The sequence below is a fragment of the Rhinoderma darwinii genome, chromosome 1, assembly GCF_050947455.1.
Source record: "Rhinoderma darwinii isolate aRhiDar2 chromosome 1, aRhiDar2.hap1, whole genome shotgun sequence".
Lineage (NCBI taxonomy): Eukaryota > Metazoa > Chordata > Amphibia > Anura > Rhinodermatidae > Rhinoderma > Rhinoderma darwinii.
The window spans coordinates 53,862,721-53,882,798 of record NC_134687.1 but is presented as its reverse complement, the minus strand read 5'-3'; the positions used below and the strand labels follow the sequence as shown (position 1 = coordinate 53,882,798).

The 20,078-nt window shown below is 43.3% G+C and overlaps 1 protein-coding gene across 1 annotated transcript in view; it reads left to right on the top strand.

The window, feature by feature from the left end:
* SEL1L3 (SEL1L family member 3) overlaps nt 1–20,078 on the top strand; it is an 82,522-nt gene that overhangs the window by 51,768 nt on the left and 10,676 nt on the right. Inside the window, exons 13-22 of the mRNA XM_075849485.1 lie at nt 5,117–5,179; nt 10,607–10,783; nt 11,899–12,026; nt 12,840–12,923; nt 13,519–13,609; nt 14,136–14,220; nt 14,686–14,795; nt 14,892–15,019; nt 16,418–16,520; nt 16,613–16,676. Coding sequence (XP_075705600.1) covers nt 5,117–5,179; nt 10,607–10,783; nt 11,899–12,026; nt 12,840–12,923; nt 13,519–13,609; nt 14,136–14,220; nt 14,686–14,795; nt 14,892–15,019; nt 16,418–16,520; nt 16,613–16,676 — 1,033 coding nt within the window. The remainder of the gene's footprint in view (nt 1–5,116; nt 5,180–10,606; nt 10,784–11,898; nt 12,027–12,839; nt 12,924–13,518; nt 13,610–14,135; nt 14,221–14,685; nt 14,796–14,891; nt 15,020–16,417; nt 16,521–16,612; nt 16,677–20,078) is intronic.

The window sequence follows — 20,078 nt, the reverse complement described above, 5'->3', positions numbered from 1 at the left end:
AAAATACACAACACAGTAAATATATATATATATATATATTCGTGGTATAGTATCAGTATATCTCAATACACATAACCTAATATGTATTAAAGAGACTCTGTCACCCCATTATAAGTGCCCTATCTCTTACATAAGGAGATCGGTGCTATAATGTAGGTGACAGTAATGTTTTTTATTTAAAAAAACGATCTTTTTTCACAACGTTAGGAGCGATTTTGGTTTATGCTAATGAGCTTTCTTAATGCCCAAGTGGGCGTACTTTTACGTTCGACCAAGTGGGCGTTGTACAGAGGAGTGCATGACGCTGACCAATCGGCATCATGCACTCCTCTCCATTCATTTACACTGCACTAGCGATATAGATATATCACTATGTGCAGCCACATACACAAGCCCTAACATTACTACAGTGTCCTGATAATGAATACACATGAAATCCAGCCTGGACGTCATGTGTATTCAGAATCCTGACACTTCTGAATCTTTTTTGTGAGATTCCGGCAAGTGAAACCAAATCTGGCGAGATCACGGAGCTAAACGAGATTTGTTTTCACTTGCCGGAATCTCACAAAAAAAGATTCAGAAGTGTCAGGATTCTGAGTACACATGACGTCCAGGCTGGATGGTCATGTATATTCATTATCAGGACACTGTAGTAAAGTTAGTGTGTGTGTATGAGGCTGCACATAGCGATATATCTATATCGCTAGTGCAGTGTAAATGAATGGAGAGGAGTGCATGATGCCGATTGGTCAGCGTCATGCACTCCTCTGTACAACGCCCATTTGGTCGAAAGTAAAAGTACGCCCACTTGGGCATTAAGAAAGCTCATTAGCATAAACCAAAATCGCTCCTAACGTTGTGAAAAAAGATCGTTTTTTTAAATAAAAAGCATTACTGTCACCTACATTATAGCGCCGATCTCCTTATATAGGAGATAGGACACTTATAATGTGGTGACAGAGCCTCTTTAAGTATACTACACGTGGCACAGTACTAGTACAATATATTACAATAATATACCAACACCCACCCACTTAGCTAAACATACATATAAAATACAGTACACCCACACTTGCTTCCATGTCCCACACCCGCCTGTCTCTAACTGTCCCTGTAACTAAGAGGTTAATCTTGTACATAAAAAGGGGTGTAGGGAAAAAGAGTTGCAGCTGTATGGCAGTGAAAGGGTTACAGTAGGGAGATTTTGATAGTGTAGTGTAGGGTTAATACAGCTTCTGCTGTATTTGTGTGTAATGTGCAAGGTTAGGGAAGGTTTAAGGGTTTAACCAGTGTGCAGGTAGTGTAGGTTTAATGTGCAGGGCTAAGTGAGGTGAATATGATACCAGGGGACCAGGGGTTAAATGTATGGGAAGAAGCGTAGGTTAATGACTAGGGGAAATGCTCGTTGTATAGGGGGAGAAAAAGAGTTAAAGGGAATGTGTCGCTAGAATTTTTTTTCAGTTAAACAATTTTTATTTAAGTGATTACACATTGTTTTAATTGTTTTCATTTTTTCACAAGTCAGGAAATATTATAAATTAGATTCTAATTTATAACATTTCCATTTGCTGGGCACTAGATGGAGCAGTTACCAAAATTGCAGCATGGTCAATGTGATAAAGCGCATGCGCCGTTCCCACACAGACGGCGTACACTTCTGAGAATGGAACGGCTCCCGTTCGCATTCTCTATTGGGTTGTATGTGCCTTATTCCATCTCTGTATGTGTCGTTAATCGACACATACAGAGATAAAAAAAAATGGCAGCCCCCATAGAGAAGTAAAAGTAAGAACAATGTAAAAAGTAGGACATGAGAACACAAATAAATAAAATTTATGTTAATATCATATTAAAAGCAATATGATAAAAAAAAAAAAAAAATTCATGACACCTTCCCTTTAAGTTCAGCTGCCGTTGCACTTGGAGAGGGGGATTATACTTTGCGGTGATCCAGGGAAGTAGGAGGTCCTTCATTGGTGGTGGTAGAGAAGCAAGAGAGAGCTCAGCAGGCCTGTTTGTCTTCTGTATGACATCACATACTCATGCATGTGCAGGGGGGAGGGGGCAAGCCGTGGGCACCTACTGTAACGTCAGATACAATACAGGATGTGTCCACTGTTTATGGCTTCCTCTTCAGAGTGTAGGAGGCAAGGGAAACAAAGGAAATCTTTTGCTCCTCCCAGATTGTAAACAAGACAATGCAGCCAGCTGGAGCAGACCGTCTTCTTTAGCAATGTCCCTTTGTGGCTTACCCTCCTTGTGGAGGGTGTCAATGACTTCTGGACAACTGTCAAGTCAGCAGTCTTCCCCATGATTGTGTAGCCCACTGAACCAGACTGTGGGATCATTTAAAGGCTTGGGAAACCTTTGCAGGTGTTTTGTGTTGGTTAGAGTGTGACACCATGAGTCTACAATCGTCAACTTTTACCCAATATTCTAATTTTCTGAGACACTAAATTTCGGGTTTTCATTAACTGTTAGCCATAATCATCAACATTAAAAGAAAAAAATTGATGCTGGAAATAGATCACTCTGTGTGTAATGAATTTATAGAATATATGACAACAAATTACTGAAAAATAACTATAGTTTAAAATCACTGAATAGGCCATACTCACTCATAAAGGCAGGTATAGCACCTCCCGGCAGGACGCAGACAAACCACAATGTTACATAGAGGGAGATTACACAGGTGCACTATACTGATGAGCACCCAATTACACGCCTACTATTCATGAGGGGGGTGGCTGCTTAGTTTTATCATGGCACACAAATATAGCTTTTATGAGAGTGTCAATCACATGGGTGCATATAGTGCAGCATCCTGGCTTACAGCCTATTAGTCACGCCCATGATATAAGACAAGGCGGGCTACACAGCACCTTCCAATAAACTGACAAACCATTCTCCTCCAGCACTAGACATGGCTGCATCCTGAAAAGATATCCATGATAAACGATAAATATCAATGATAACATTTAATAATTTTTTTTTAAATAATGAGTTTCACTTCTTGAATTGAATTATTGAAATAAATTAACGTTTTGATGATATTCCAATTCATTGAGAAGGACTAGTGTGTGTGTGTGTGCGTGTGTGTGTGTGTGTGTGTGTGTGTGTGTGTGTGCGTAGATATATCTATCTATCTACATACACATGCACATAGATTTAAATATATAAAACACTTCCCTTTGCAAGCAGATACGCACCAGAAGGGAAAGCAGAATTATAGTCACAAGGCGAGTCGAGGCAAGCAGAATGTTCGTCAGTACAGAGGAAACATACTTTGTCAGAAAAATTGATGTGGTTTATAAACGTAGTGGTAGAAATCTGGTCCCCCTGCTCACTAAACTTTAAAGCAAGCGCATCGTCACGGGCGGCGGGGAGATGCAGTGGCGGATCATCATAAGGGCGGCCCGCCGGTGTTGCTAGCATAAGAGGGGGCCCCGGAGCTAGCGACAGACACATACACTTGTATCTGTGTGCTCAAGACGCATATACAAATGAATACTATAGGCTGCAGGCCACGTAAGGCCTGAAGCCTATAAGGCGCTGGGAAGACTCTTTGTGCAGGCCGGCGGGATGACTTCACTGCATCACGCTGGTCTGCGCAAGCGTCCCGCCCGCAAGGCTGTGCAGCACTCCATCCATCACGGGAACGGGGCAAGGTAAGTACAGTATTTTTTTTTGTGCGAGTCTATGTGGCAATATACACGGGGGGATTGCTGTGTAGCACTATATACACGGGGGGATTGCTGTTTAGCACTATATACAAGAGAGGTAGGCTGTGGGGCACTATATAAAAGGGGGGCTGTGTAGCACTATATACAAGCGGGGGCTGTGTGGCACTATATACAAGGGAGGCTGTGTGGCAATATTTTCAAGAGGGGCGTGCTATGTGGCACTATATATAAGATGGGCTGTGTGGCACTATATACAAGGGGAGCTGTGTGGGACTATTTGCAAGAGGGAGCAGGCTGTGAGGCGCTATTTACTGGGGGTCTGTATATGGCACTATCTACAGGGGGTCTGTGTGTGGCACTATCTACAGGGGGTCTTTGTGGTCCTATCTACAGGGGGGCTGTGTGGCGCTATCTACAGATGGGCTGTGTGGCACTATCTATAGGGGGGGCTGTGTGTGGCGTTATCTACAGGAGGGCTGTGTGTTGCGCTATCTACAGGGGGGCTGTGTAGTGTGGCGCTATCTAAAGGGGGGTGGCGCTATCCACAGGGGGGCTGTGTGGCGCTATCTATAGGTAGGGCTGTGTGTGATGCTGTCTACAGGGAGATGTGTTGCGCTATCTACAGGGACAGTGGTGGAAGAGAGGGATTCTTTCATTGATGCCAATAATTGGTGTTTATTAGGGTATGTTCACACGTACACGTCTGATACGCCTGAAATTACGGAGCTGTTTTCAGGAGAAAACAGCTCCTGAATTTCAGACGTAATGGCATGTGCAGGCGTTTTTTGCAGCGTCCATTACGGACGTAATTGGAGCTGTTTTTCTATGGAGTCAATGGAAAATGGCTCCAATTACGTCCCAAGAAGTGACATGCACTTCTTTGACGCGGGCGTCTTTTTTACGCGCCGTCTTTTGACAGCGGCGCGTAAAAAAAATGACCGTCGGCACAGTACATCGTAAAACCCATTCAAATGAATAGGCAGATGTTTGCCGACGCTTAGGAGCCGTATTTTTGGACGTAATTCGAGGTTAAAATGCCCGAATTACGTCTGTAAATAGTGCGTGTGAACCCAGCCTAACTGTCTATTTTACTGCTGGACTTGTAATAATATAGTATCTAAAAAAGTAATTAAAACTAATTTAAAATAAGTTTTTCTATTCTCTTATTCGATACACTATATTAGCGTTTACTGGGGGTATTACTTTTGGCCTTCAGATCGCCCACCATTGATGGAGACTTGCCCTGCTCCATAACTGCTCCGCTTAGGAGCTGCCAAGACTTAGAGGGAACATTGCCTATGACCCCAGTTCTGTAAAGAATCAGTGCTAACCACTGGTGGGCCTTGACCTCGATGTGTTCTGATCCATAAATAATCATTTTATACAGGTTTTTATGACACACGTCCTTACAAGTTTCTCTTGTGCTTTAGGGTGATGGTGTTCCAAAGAACAGGAAACTGGCCTTAAAGTTAATGAAGAAGTCAGCAGCAAAGGTAATAATAACATATTGAGTAATTCAATAGTAATGGTAGACATATTGTACACAAGGTCATCTTTGCATCGACTGTATGTGTTATAAATGATCACAGTGAGGGGTACACAGGGACGCCATCAGGGGGGTATTAGGGGTAGTGGTGTGAGGGGCCCGGCCAAACCTAATTGAAAGGGGGGCCCGGCAACTGCCGCGACATTCTTTTGGTAGGAAAAAACGGGCCCCTGCAATGGGGCCCGTTTTCTTCACCAAGAGAATGTCGTGAGCTGCTGCTGCTGCTGCGGGCCCCCTCCCCTCGTCATGGGGGGCTGTCAAACCGTCCGCCCGCGCGCGCGCACCCGATCGCGCGCACAAGGAAACTCCCGCGCGTGCGCACTCGCGAGCGCGCACCCACGAACGCCCGCACTGAAGACCGCGATCGGCCGCGCGCGCACCCGCGAACGAAGCGCGCGCAGCCGCGGACACACATGGACAAAACTTACCTGGACGTCTGGACCGAAGACCTCGCCTGGAAGACATCGCCGGAAGAGGACTGGAGTGGGAGCAGCTCTTCTGACACAGTGAGTAAATTATCTCAAAGTGCTGATCATGTATGGCCCTGTTCACACAGTATTTTGCAGGCAAAAAAAATCTGCCTCAAAATTCCTTAAAGAATTTTGAGGCAGATTTTGACCTGCCCACACTATCTTGCCGCGTTTTTTTGCTGCGTTTTTTGCCCGCGGCGATTGAGGACAGCAGACAAAAAACGCAGCGAAAAATGCATTTTCTGCCTCCCATTGATTTCGATGGGAGGTCAGAGGCGGAACCGCGGCAAGAAAGGACGTGCTGCTTTTTCTTTTTTCCGCGACTGGCTGCCATTGATTTCAGATTAAATCAATGGGAGGCGGTTTTGGAAGTTGTTTGGTGCTGATTCTGACGCAGTGTCCGAGTCAATATCAAGGGCCAAAAACTCTGAACTGGGCCTTATTGTTAGGGCTTATTCAGACGAACGTGTAATACATCCGTGCAACGTGCGAGATTTTCACACGCCTCGCACGGACCTATGTTACTCTACGGGGCCGTGCGGACTGTCAGTGATTTTCACGCGCCTCGCACGGACCTATGTTACTCTATGGGGCCGTGCAGACTGTCAGTGATTTTCATGCAGCGTGTGTCCGCTGCGTAAAACTCACGACATGTCCTATATTTGTGCGTGGTTGGCGCATCACGCACCCATTGAAGTCAATGGGTGGGTGAAAATCACGGCCAGCACTTCCGCAGCAGTATAAACTATGAATGAAAACAGAAAAGCACCACGTGCTACAAACATACAAACAGAGTGTCATAATGATGGCGGCTGCGCGAAAATCACGCAGCCGCGCATCATACGCTGCTGACACACGGAGCTGTTATGGACCTTTTGCATGCGCAAAACGTCACGTTTTTTGCGCGTGCAAAAAGCACACGCTTGTGTAAATCCGGCCTTAGGGTAGGAACACACTAGGCATGAACACTGCGGATTTTATGCAACACATTTTATTGTGGAAAATCCGCAGCGTATTAGTCGCAGCAGAGCGGATGAGGTTTAAACAAATCTCATCCACACGCTGCAAAAAAAATGGACCTGCAGTGTGGCTTTTTGGCTTTTTAAGCCGCAGCGTGTCAATGTATTCTGTGGAATCGCCGCTGCTCTGTTGCGGAAATGCTGCGGTTCTGCCGCAAAAATCACACATGAGAAAAAAAAAAGGTACTTTTTTAAATTTATAAAAAAGTCTAGACTTGCCCCGGCCGTAGTCCTGGTGACGCGATCCTCTATTCTTAGCGCAGATCCGCCTCCTGTCATGACGTTTCATCCCATGTGACTGCTGCAGCGGTCACATGGTCTACAGCGTCATCCCAGGAGGCGGGGCTACGTTCAGAAGAGAGAGATGCGTCACCAGGACTACGGCCGGGGTAAGTCGAAACTTTTTTTTCCCTACAGGATTCCCGCAGCGGACGCGCCTCCCGAAACCTTCGCCACTATTTGGTGCGGTTTTGCTGGCAGAATTCCCTGCGGCTACCGGGGCGGATAAGCGGTGTAGTTTTACTCAGCATATCCGCCTAGTGTGTCCCTTATGATGTCGCTCCTGGAGCTGCTGCCGGTCTCTAAATAGGCAGTTGGTTCAGTAGAATTTGGATTTTTTTTTTTTTGTGAACCAGCTTAAAAAAATACAAAACTTTTGTGTTAGGGCCTGTTCACATCACCGTTCGCTTCCGTTCCGGGGTTCCGTCTGAGGTTTCTGTCGGGTGAACCCCGCAACGGAAAGTGAAAGTGACAGCACAGCTTCCGTTTCAGTCACCATTGATCTCAATGGTGACGGAAACATCGCTAATGGTTTCCGTTCGTCACCATTCTGGCTGGTTTTCGGACGGAATCAATAGCGCAGTCGACTGCGCTAATGGTGACGGAAACGGAAGCTGTGCTATCACTTTCACTTTCCGTTGCGGGGTTCACCCGACAGAAACCTCAGACGGAACCCCGGAGCGGAAGCGAACGGTGATGTGAACAGGCCCTAACACAAAAGTTTTGGATTTTTTTAAGCTGGTTCACAAAAAAAAATAATTCCAAATTCTACTGAACCAACTGCCTATTTAGAGACCGGCAGCAGCTCCAGGAGCGACATCATAAGAGACACACTAGGCGGATATGCTGAGTAAAACTACACAGCTTATCCGCCCCGGTAGCCGCAGGGAATTCTGCCAGCAAAACCGCACCAAATAGTGGCGCAGGATTGGTGAGGCGTGTCCGCTGCGGGAATCCTGCAGGGAAATAAAAGTTTAGACTTGCCCCGGCCATAGTCCTGGTGACGCATCTCTCTCTTCTGAACGTAGCCCCGCCTCCTGGGATGACGCTGTAGACCATGTGACCGCTGCAGCAGTCACATGGGATGAAACGTCATGACAGGAGGCGGGGCTGCGCTAAGAATAGAGGATCGCGTCACCAGGACTACGGCCGGGGGAAGTCTAAACTTTTTTATAAATTTACAAAAGTGCCTTTTTTTTTCTTCTCATGTGTGATTTTTGCGGCGGAACCGCAGCATTTCCGCAACAGAGGAGCAGCGATCCCACAGAATACATTGACGTGCTGCGGCTTAAAAAGCCAAAAAGCCACACTGCAGGTCCATTATTTTTGCAGCGTGTGGATGAGATTTGTTTAAACCTCACCCACTCTGCTGCGACTGTGATACGCTGCGGATTATCCACAATAAAATGTGTTGCATAAAATCCACAGTGTTCATGCCTAGTGTGTTCCTACCCTAAGGCCGGATTTACACAAGCGTGTGCTTTTTGCGCGCGCAAAAACGTGGCATTTTGCGCTTGCAAAAGGTCCATAACAGCTCCGTGTGGCAGCAGCGTATGATGCGTTATTTTCGCGCAGCCGCCATCATTATGACACTCTGTTTGTATGTTTGTAGCACGTGGTGCTTTTCTGTTTTCATTCATAGTTTATACGGCTGCGGAAGTGCTGGGCGTGATTTTCACGCACCCATTGACTTCAATGGGTGCGTGATGCTCGAACAATGCACAAATATCGGACATGTGAGTTTTACGCAACGGACACACGCTGCATGAAAATCACTGACAGTCCGCACGGCCCCATAGAGTAACATAGGTCTGTGCGAGGCGCGTGAAAATCACTGACAGTCTGAACGGCCCCATAGAGTAACATAGGTCCGTGCGAGGCGCGTGAAAATCACACACGTTGCACGGATGTATTACACGTTCGTCTGAATAAGCCCTAACAATAAGGCCCAGTTCACAGAGTTTTTGGGCCTTGATATTGACTCGGACACTGCGTCAGAATCAGCACCAAAAAACTTCCAAAACCGCCTCCCATTGATTTAATCTGAAATCAATGGGAACCAGTCGCGGAAAAAAGAAAAAGCAGCACGTCCTTTCTTGCCGCGGTTCCGCCTCTGACCTGCCATCGAAATCAATGGGGGGCAGAAAATGCATTTTTCGCTGCGTTTTCTGTCTGCTGTCCTCAATCGCCGCGGGCAAAAAACGCGGCAAGATAGTGTGGGCAGGTCAAAATCTGCCTCAAAATTCGGTGCGCGGTTCCAGGCGGTCACCGGTGCGCATGCGCGGGAGTTTGCGGGTGCGCGTGATCAGTCGCACGGGCGGCGGTGTTTGACGGCCCCCATGCTACCCAGGGCCACCATCAGGGGGGGGGTATTAGGGGTACTGATGTGAGAGGCCCGGCCAAACCTAATTGAAAGGGGGGCCCGCAGCTCATGACATTCTTTTGGTGAAAAAAACGGGCCCCATTGCAGGGGCCTGTTTTTTTTCTACTAAAGGCAAGTCGCGGCAGTTTGCCGGGCCCCCCTTTCAATTAGGTTTGGCCGGGCCTCTCACATCAGTACCCATAATACCCCCCCTGATGGCGGCCCTGGGTACCATGATATAGTGCTGGACGGAGTACCGTTAACAGGCGGTGCCACGGTAGGGGGGCCCAGAAAATTTAGCTGTAGGGGGCCCTGAAATTCCTGATGGCGGCCCTGGGGGTACATAAGACATTGTATCAGCCTAAAAAATTAATGTTACGTTAAAAAAATGTCTAATTTCAGAGCCGGAGACAATTGAAATCATACATGTAAAAAGTGCATACACAGTAAAAGTATATATAAGGCTGGCTTTACATAATGGTTCTGTAAAGATCAGATCTGACTTGCAATTAGATTTTTTTTAATTGCTACCAATTGTACAGAATGTTTTAAAATAATAATTCTACAATAGGATATAAGCAGTTACTTTATAAAATTGATCACAATCAGACATTGGGCGAATATTCATTCCTAGGATGAAAACTGAAAATTCTCCTCTTTACGTAAGGACATAACCACAATTTAACCAGTCTGATATTTAACAATAGCATTGCTTATCGTCAATTAACAATGATCTCTGCAGTTCATTCTCATGCAGCAATTATTACTAGATGCTATCGGAATTCACGAATCAAAATGCCATAAAAGTCTATGTCAAAGTATTCTTGCTATAGACTTTTATGGCATTTTGACGAGACATGTCAAAAAGTTTGATCAATGGGAGACTGAGTACTTGGCACCTCCCTGAATTACTGTGCTTGGCTATCATCGGATCTCCTTTTCACATTTATGGAGAGTGACCGATCAGACTTTTATGGCATATCTAGTCTATGTTGAATACCCCTTTAGTGCTTAGCCCTCCTGCAAGTGAATTAGCTCCTTACTTTACAGTAATTCAACATAGTTTATTAATAGATTGTTTTGGACATTATAAGGAAGATTTTTTTCTTCCTCATTATTGACATCCGTGAAATTCTAGGTTCTGAGGAGCAGGAAATCAGGGCTAGACACTTAGGCGGCAGCGAAAAGTTGCATAACATGTATTTATTTTAACAATGGTTGATTGTTGTTATTCTTGCAACCAGGGTCAAGTCGAGGCTCTGAATGGCTTGGGTTGGTATTACCATAATTTCAAAAAAGACTATGTCAGAGCTGTGAAATATTGGAGCAAAGCCTATGACAAGGGGAATGCAGATGCAGCATTTAACCTCGGAGTGATGCATCTACATGGCACCTACCCGGGAGAAGTTGGTGTCAATGAAGTGAGTATGACTTGTTGTTTTGCACATGGGTGATACCTAGTCAGCACCTACTTTATTCTACATGAGGATAGACATGGAATAGAGGAAGTTTATCATTTCACAATTGCATCTGTATGATTAAAATAGTTTTTATTAATTTTAATACTATATTATAACCCAGAGCAACATTCACAATTCTGCCGTTTTCATTACTGTTGCCAAGTTTGTTAATTATATTTCCTACAGCAAGCAGCAGAATTGTGACTGCAGCTCTAGACTCTAAGGATATGTTCACACGGCAGCATCCGTAACGGCCGAAATTACAGGGCTGTTTCCAGGATAAAACAGCCCCGTCATTTCAGCCGTAACGGCATGTGCAGGCGCTTGAACGGCGCGTCGATTACGGACGTAACTGGAGCTGGTTTTCCATGGAGTCCATGGAAAACGGCTCCATTTACGTCTGAAGAAGTGACATGACACTTCTTTGGCGTGGGCGTCTATTTACGCGCCGTCTTTTGACAGCGGGGCGTAAATATACGCCTCGTGTGAACAGACAAACGTCAGCCCATTGCTTTCAATGGGCAGATGTTTGTCAATGCTTTCAAGCCGTAATTTCGGACGTAATTCGGGGGTTAAAACGCCCGAATTACGTCCGTAAATAGGCCGTGTGAACGTACCCTAATACAGTTTATAGCTCCATACTAGTACATGATAAGTAATGTCATGTATTTACAAAGTTATTCAGCCTTTTAGGTAGCTTATATCTATATATGTAAACTGTAAAATTGTGTTCTGTGACATGACCACGTAAATAAAACGATAGAAGTTGTATTTACCTTTAATGTAGCTATCTCTGGATTATCTAGGGCAGTGAACTTTAGCCTGTTTCTCTACAGCTGTTGCTGAATTACAACTCCCAGCATGCCCTAACAGCCTGTCATGCCATGCTGGGAGTTGTAGTTCCACAAAAGCTGTAGATCCACAGGTTGGAGACCACGGATATAGGGTTAGTTGTTCTACATCCATTTTTAGAATTTGCCACTTTGTCTATTAAATGGCTATCGCCAAATGGGCACGTTTCAAAGAACGTCTACAAAATACTTTAGAAAAATATTTTTCACTGTATTCTCTTCCAGACACGTGCCTATGAATTAATGTCAAAAGCTTCTGAAGGCGGCCATATTAAAGCTTCCATTAATGTAGCACAATATTTATTCACTGGAATATTGCAAGCTGTCCAGAGAGACCGACAGACAGCAATACTGTAAGTATATTACGTCACAGTGTAGTCATTGCTGCTTTCACAGGAATCCTCTGCAACCGATCAAAAAATCTTTGCATAGAAATGCAAATGTTCACAATCAGAATCTGAACTTTACAAAATTGTAGCATGTAAAACCATCCAGTCGTTTCTTTAAAGCAAATCTCCACCTTTTTATTATTATGTCATTTTTAGTTCCAAAATTCTGTGCTGATTTATTTCAAAATATATCTTGACATTGTTCAGAGCTCAGTTTTGCTGATACAGAGCTCCAAATCCCCTGCATTCACATACTGTAGATTTAGGCCTCATGCACACTACCGTAGCCATGTGCACGGCCGTGATTTTCTGGTCAGCCGGCCGCGGAGTGTCACCCACGAGCCGCCCGCACGTGGTCGCATGCATTATTTTCTTTGAGCCTGGACCGCAAAACACGCTCGTAATAAGACATGTCCGTTCTTTTTGCAGTCCAGGCTCCTGGGCCATGCAGGGACCGTGGAATCCATTGAAATGAATGGGGCCGCAATTCCCCCGTGGATTTTCGGGGGAATTGCGGCTGCAAAAGCACGTTCGTGTGCATGGGGCCTTAAGATGTAACATGCTAGTAACATGCAGCCACCACTAGAGGGAGCATGGAAGCTTACTTCATACTGTCTTATTGGTTACAACAGATAACAGTATGCAGTAGGCTCTGTATCAGAAGAATTACTTTAAGCAGTAATTGCATTCAAAAGACAAAGTTGTAAAAAATTTGTGTTATCCTATAAATGGGACAAAGCATTTTCTTAAAATTAGTTTGTTGCTTGTTTTTTTTAGGTTGGCAAAGTTTGTTGCTGAGCAGAATGGAAACATCGGACTTGTTATCCGGAAAGCTATAAATGCATACCTGGATACCGCTCTGTAAGTCAGAGTCAATTCACATAGTGGAGCAAATTAAAGGGGTTCTAAGCTCTGGACAATCTCTACTTGTTAGAAGGGTCCCTTGACAAAAAGATGATCACAAAGTCTCTCCCTAATGGGAGCCCCAGCAATCCGCTGTAATCTGTGTGGAAACATGGTATTAAGTGTTTAATTTCCCTGCAGCGCCACTACTGGGGATATTAAGCATTACATAGGCTGGGTACCATTCATACATTCCTATTATGCTAACAACTCTAATGAAGAAAAGTATTTCATATATGTCCATAATGATCAGTACCACATTATGGATGTCCCAGTCTGCATGACTTTTGCTTATTGCAAATCTGGTTTTAACCAGTAAATAGAACATCTGAACCGACACAATAAAACAATGACAGCCATATTGGCTGTCACTTTTGAATACGTGCAAATTGTAGTGTTAGATCTGGGCTCCCGGACCCGATCAATAACAACTTGAGATGTGTCTCCATGATATGTCAGAAGTTTTTTCAAATGACAGTGAACCTTTCAAATAAATAATTTGGGGTTATAATTTTAACAGATGATGTCGCTCAGTTCTTATTTTTTCTTGCAGACATGAGGCTTTTCTGAATTTTATCTTGACTGCAGAAGCCGGAGTGGAGATGTCACAAACAAATGTGGCGTATCTTTGTGAAGAGCATTTAGTATGTATCTCTTTTTTTTCCCTGACCTATGGATCATTCTGTTCTCACATTAAAAATGGTTCTAAAAGAGTAAACGCACATAACCCAGTTTCTATGATGAGTTTTTGGATCTGCTGCCCAGCGCAGACGACATTGATGTCATTGCACTGCCTGAGCCCGTAAATCAAGCTGACATCCTCCCGATCTCTAGTAGGCCACAAGCCTAAAACAGCCTATGTCTTACCAGTGTAAGTGGCAGAGCAGGAAGCAAATGGCTCTCTGCCCCACCATAGCAAGCCTCCCTGAGAGTGCGGGCCCAGAAGCACCCGCTACAGCTGTAGTACCGTCACTGATTGTCCCAGTGCACGGACATGTTACAGAAAATGAACTTGCACAGGATTGATCTACTTGTGTGGTGATTTTTTTTAATTTTGTATTCTAATGTATCACTATGTATCGCAATTATTGATGTAAATGTTTCATTTATTTATTTTAATGTGTTATTGTTACACATTTATAATATGTTAAAATATTTTTGTACTTTTAGGAGTTGTCCACAACACCTTTAGGTGATATTTGTATTTGGAGATATTATAACTTGTCTGTACATCAGCACAATCCTTCTAACTATGGTATGTCTCCATGCTTTATGTCAGCACATTCCTTTTTTTGTGCTATATTTTTACTGGAATACTAAGATAAAATATTAAAAAATATTATTTGATTTTACCAAGCAGTACAGCATGCATTTACAATAAAAACTTGAACATGTGCAAGCATTTATATTTTATTATATTATACATACAGAACATTAAAAAAAGTTATTTTTTAAGTGTAATATCGCCTTTTGGCCAGGAGATTTTCTTTTGTCATCAAGTCATTTTACATGCTATTTAAACTATGAGGGTAATAATGACTATTACGGTATCTACACAGACGGCGTATAAGATTTGTTGCAAAAATTTCTGCAACTGTCATATACATCTCAATAGGGCTGGCAGAAATCCAAGCGCATGCAGCGCAAACAACCCCATTCAACCGCCACGTGTGAACATAGCCTTATATTGTGTAGTAGTAATTACATGTCTCTTTTACAGCTTTATTGAAGATGGGTGATATGTATTATTACGGTGGCAGAAATCAGCACAAAGACCTGGAACTTTCTATGAAGTTGTACACACAGGCGGCGCTACAGGGCGAATCTCAGGTAAACCAATGAGTGTGATGCGACTATGTTTCATTATATCTCAGTATTATGTTCTATATGGACATTTCATTGACGCAATTCTTTCTATGTTTTTAGGGGTTTTTCAATCTAGCCCAGCTGGCTCAAGAAGAAATTTCCATACCTGTGTATTTGTTGAGACACCTAAATATCGAGACATCTTTGTATCTTAACAACCATTCTCTTGCCATCGAGCTGTATGAAAGGTGAAGTTGTCGAGTTTCTTAACCGTTCTGAGCACATAATAGACCATTGTTTCCAGTGCTAATAATACTGGTTTTATTACATTTGTAACTATTGTGTATTCTTCAATTTTTGTTTCTCAGTATTAGATATCTGTTGGCCCATTTTTTGTTTTAACATTTTAGAAAACCTGCAAATAAAATGCAAAAGTATTAGTTTATTTATTTATTCAGTTAGTCATTAATTATTAGTTAATTTATTATCATTAATTAATTTAGGGTTTAAGGTATCATATATGTGCACAGAGCCTGTACAGCCTACTCTGTACGGTGCTATATTACGTAGGTATGTTTCTAGGGACAATACCTCCGTAATATGGCATCCAATTGAGCATGTCAGGATTTTTTTTCAGTCACACTCATAATACTTAGAGATCAGGCACGCGACCGTTGTTATCTTCTGTGTCCGTTTTTTTTTGCGGATACTATACTAAACCATTCATTTCTCTATGGGTCATGCACACATCAGTTTATTTGCAGATCCGTGTGTCAGTTCCGCAAATTCTAGAACAGGTCCTATTCCTGTCTGTAATTGTGGTCCGTCTCACCCATTCTAGTATATCGGTCCGCAAAACAACTTAAAACACATAGAAGTCACTATGATCCGTGTTTTGTGGTCCGCAAAACAGCAATGGTCATGTGCATGAGCCCTAAAGCTGCGTTAATATGACACCCATATGAGTATTATGTTCCACCAATTTCATATGGAGGCATGCAAAGTAGTTTTTTTGTTCATGGGGCTGGTGGATGTGCATTTATATATGCATCAAGTAGACAATACATTTACATGCAAAAAATGCTCCATCCGGGTTTTTATATTCTGCAAGTACATAATCCTGAGATAGTGATTCACAGTCCGCGGCTGCCACTTGACATGAGGATGAATGTCCAGTTTGCCAGACAGGTTGGTCATAAGTTTTACTTAATACTTAAACTTTTGATTGTAAGAGATGTATCCTTTTGAGCACATACACTGCAATATCCCTTCAATTGTAAGGCTGGGTTTTCATGCTGTGGTTTTGTCTAGTTTTTCTTCCTCCCAAGACTACCGAAAACCGCGGCACAATGCTGTAATATTTAGTCTTTGCTCACACCGCGTGCAGTTTTGATAACATTTTTCTACCAGGATTTGATTAAAAAAAAGAGAAATAAATGGTTTTAGATTTTTTAAATAGGTTTCTGTGACAGAAGGATTGGTTTCAAATTGTTATGTTCGGTAACAAAAAAAGGATACTAACAGGAGTGGGACCATACTAGGGAAGTGACACAGATTTATGTTCACAAAACGGGAAACATTTCTATTATTCAGACCTACTGTTAAAAACTCCATGAAAAATAACCTTCCTATTGTTCCTTCTGCAGGTGCCAGAATCAAAGCAGTGATGACTCTATTAGTCCTTGTACATTGGTGCTGCTTTACCTGCAGCTGACTGACACCTGGAATTTCATACTGAATTCCTCTTTGGTACTTTTGGAGCTACCATTTACATTAATAATTTGGAATTGTCAAAAGTAATCGTACAACCTGTAAAACATTTATTTTTTCTTCTTTTTCAGGTTCATGTTCTGGTGTCTGTGATACTGGCTACATTGACATTACAGTGTGTATATACTCTGCAAGGTGAGACTGTCAAATCTGAAATGCTAGAATAGCTCTTTACATCTTTACTGCGAAGACTAAGGGGCAGATTTACTAAGATTGGCATATCAGATGCCAGTCTTTGCTATCTGCACCATTGGAGTCAAATTTGATAGATTTATTGAGAAGCGCACGCCTCTAAATAAATCTGTCCGCTTGTAGTGCACCATGATTGTGGCGCAACGACCGTGGCCGTACACCTTCCATTCCCCTGCCCCACACCGCTCCTTTTCTCTTCTCCCCTCCGGGTCCCCTCAGCATGTCGCAGCTCATAGGAGGTCCTGATGCCGAGCAGCGTCAGGGCCTTATATGCGACGCAGCACTCAACGTCATCAATTCTGCGTCGACTACGACATCTTAATGCTGCCCAGGGTCAGTACTTTGTATCAGCCGCAGCTAATCGTGAGAGCCTAATGAGGACCCAGATGGGAGAAGAGGAGCGGTGAGGTGATGTGTACATATATTTTTATTTTTTATTTTTATTGTCCGATGGGAGAGTAGTCTGACAAGAAGGGGGTAGTCTGATCTGGGGGGGCAGAGTATGGGGCCCGGCATGTACCTCTACATTACTGCACCCCATAGAGTGAAATCAGCTGGCATAGATTTCTGCTATAATTTATGCCAGTTTTCTGTCGTAAATTGGAATAATTTTGTTGGCATTGTTTTGGCGAGTTTTTAGCGGCAAAAAAATGCTGCAACCAGATGTTAGTTTGACGTCAATGGACAAATATAAAACACCCTACAAAACACGACAGTTTTTTAAGTGGCTTTTTTATTTTAACTTGTTTTTTTTTGGTCAGTAGCGTTTTTCCAAAATTGTAGCAAGCCTGGCTTTGGCGTTTCTGGCATCATTTAGTGGCGTTTTTGTCGCATAAACCTCCCTAGGTTTTTTTTCTCTTTTTTTTCCCTTAATGACACGGCCAATTATAGTTTTTTCATTTTTGTTTTTCACTCCCCAGCCTTCCAAAAGCCATAACTTTTTTTATTTTTTCGTCGACATAGCTGTATAAGGGGTTGTTTTTTGCGAGACAAGTTGCAGTTTTTCATGGCACCATTCAATGTACCATATAAAGTACTGGGAAACTGAAAAAAAATCGCTATGGGCTGAAAAGTAAAAATTACATGTTCACTTTATGTCCTATGGGTTGATAGGATTATGGTAATGCCAAATTTTATGTTTTTTTTAAATGTTTTGCCACTTTTATATAAAAAAATAATTATTTGTTAAAAAAAAAATTGTTTTGTGTCGTCATATTCTGAGAGCCATATTTTTTTATTTTTCTGTCAACTTAGTGGTGTGATGGCACTGAGCCTGTAAGCCCGCTCCATAACCCCCCTAACGGCTGACACATAGACATGCGTGGCATGTCGTTAAGGGGTTTAAAAAATGCAATTGTCAATATGTGTTGCATTTTTTTATGGCGTTTTTGGTGGCGTTTTTTTTTTTTAAAAAAGCAGGTGTTGCAAAGAGGAATCTTTGCATCCATGTGATCTTTAAATCACATGATTTACAAAGTGAAAAACACCACTTAAAAATCCACACAAGTAAATAAACACACCATTAGCAAAAAATGCCACCATAAATGCCATTAAAAACACATGTACCAAAAAACTTTTGTTTATTTAGATGCGTTTTTTTTTTTTACAAATAAACACCACACAAATAGTGTGTGTGAAGGAGATTTAACCTTGTCCTAGTTTTTTTTTACATTAAGGCTACAATTCGAGCCCCCAAAAGATTTTGATTTCCTATTAGTTTTTCTTTTTTAACTTTTGGATCCTAAGGATACAAACATGAACACATAACATATATAATAAGGGCCCATTCACATGAGCGTGAATCTCGTCGGTGTGCCACACATGGAAATCCCGCACAGCACACTGACCCATTGATTTCAATTGGGCCGTTCAGAGAGTCCGCTGCGTGAAACCCACTGCATATCATATATTGGCGTGTTTTAGCGCACCTACGTGCTCATTGAAGTGCGTGAACACAGATGCACATCCATGTGCGGTGTGTGATTTGCGCATCAATTTCATAAAACAAAAACAAAAAATAAGTGCTTTGTGAGTGCGTGAAAAACGCAATCCACTCACAAAACACACTGATGCATAACACAATGCACACGGACCAGATTTACGCGTGAATCTGACACGCTCGTGTGAATGTAGCCTAACTATTTGGATGTTGGCAAAGAATCCAATAGTTAAAAAAAAAAAAAACCCAGTGTACGAACACACACGGCGTAAACACTGCAGATTTTCTGCAACGGATTCATTGCGGAAAATCTGCAGCGTATTACAGTAGAAGCAGTGTGGGTGAGATTTCAGCAAATCTCGTCCCCACACAGCGGAAAAAAGCCACCGAAAAAAACGCAAATAAATTGACCTGCGGTGCGGTTTCTTCAGCCGCAGCATGTCAATTAGTGCTGCAGAAGCGCAGCTCTTCTATTGCGAGTTTTCCCAATTTAATTCAATGGGGTGCTTAAACCCGCAACAAAGTAGTGTGTGTTGCGACATCGCAAGTAAGAAAGAAAAAAAAAAGTTATACTTACCAAAAGTTCCCTGCTTCCTCTCCAGTCCGGCCTCCTGGGATGACGTTTCATCCCATGTGAGCGCTGCAGCCAATCACAGGCTGCAGCGGTCACATACAGTATAATGCCCCCTTAGCTACCACCACACAGTATAATGCCCCATAGTGTCACAATGCACCCGTAGATAGTGCCACAATGCCGACTGTAGAAAGTGCCCACATAGATGGTGCCAGTCTCACATACTACCACAGTGCCACAGTGCCCACTGTAGAGAGTGCCACAGTGCCCACATAGTGCCACAGTCCCCACCTATAAAGTGCAATAGTTCCTACATATAAAGTGCAGGGCCCACATATAGTGCCACAGCGATTATGTAGATAGTGCCACACACAGTGCACATGTAGATAGCGCCACAATGTCCCCTTGAGATAGTGCCCACTTAGATAGCGCCACACCTCCTTGAAGATAGTGCCACTTCCCCTGTAGATAGTGCCACTTTCGCTCCCTCTAGGAGCGAAATCCCCAGCCAGAGAATCGGCATATATGGATATCATATATGTATAGTGACGCCAGGGGCTTCTCCATGAGCGGAATCCCGGCCACAGCGCTGGCAGCGCTGGGGTTTCCGCTCCAGGAGGAGCCCCTGACGTCACTGTCCATATATGGACAGTGATGTTAATGGCTTTAAGATGCCAGAATCCCTAGCCAGATAGTCGGCAATGCCCTGGTCGGGGATTCCGCTCCTGGAGGACCCACTGACGTCACTATCCATATATGGACAGTGAAATCAAGGGCTTTCCCAAGACAGGAGTCCCCGGCCAGAGAGCTTGCATTGCTCTGGCTGGGGACT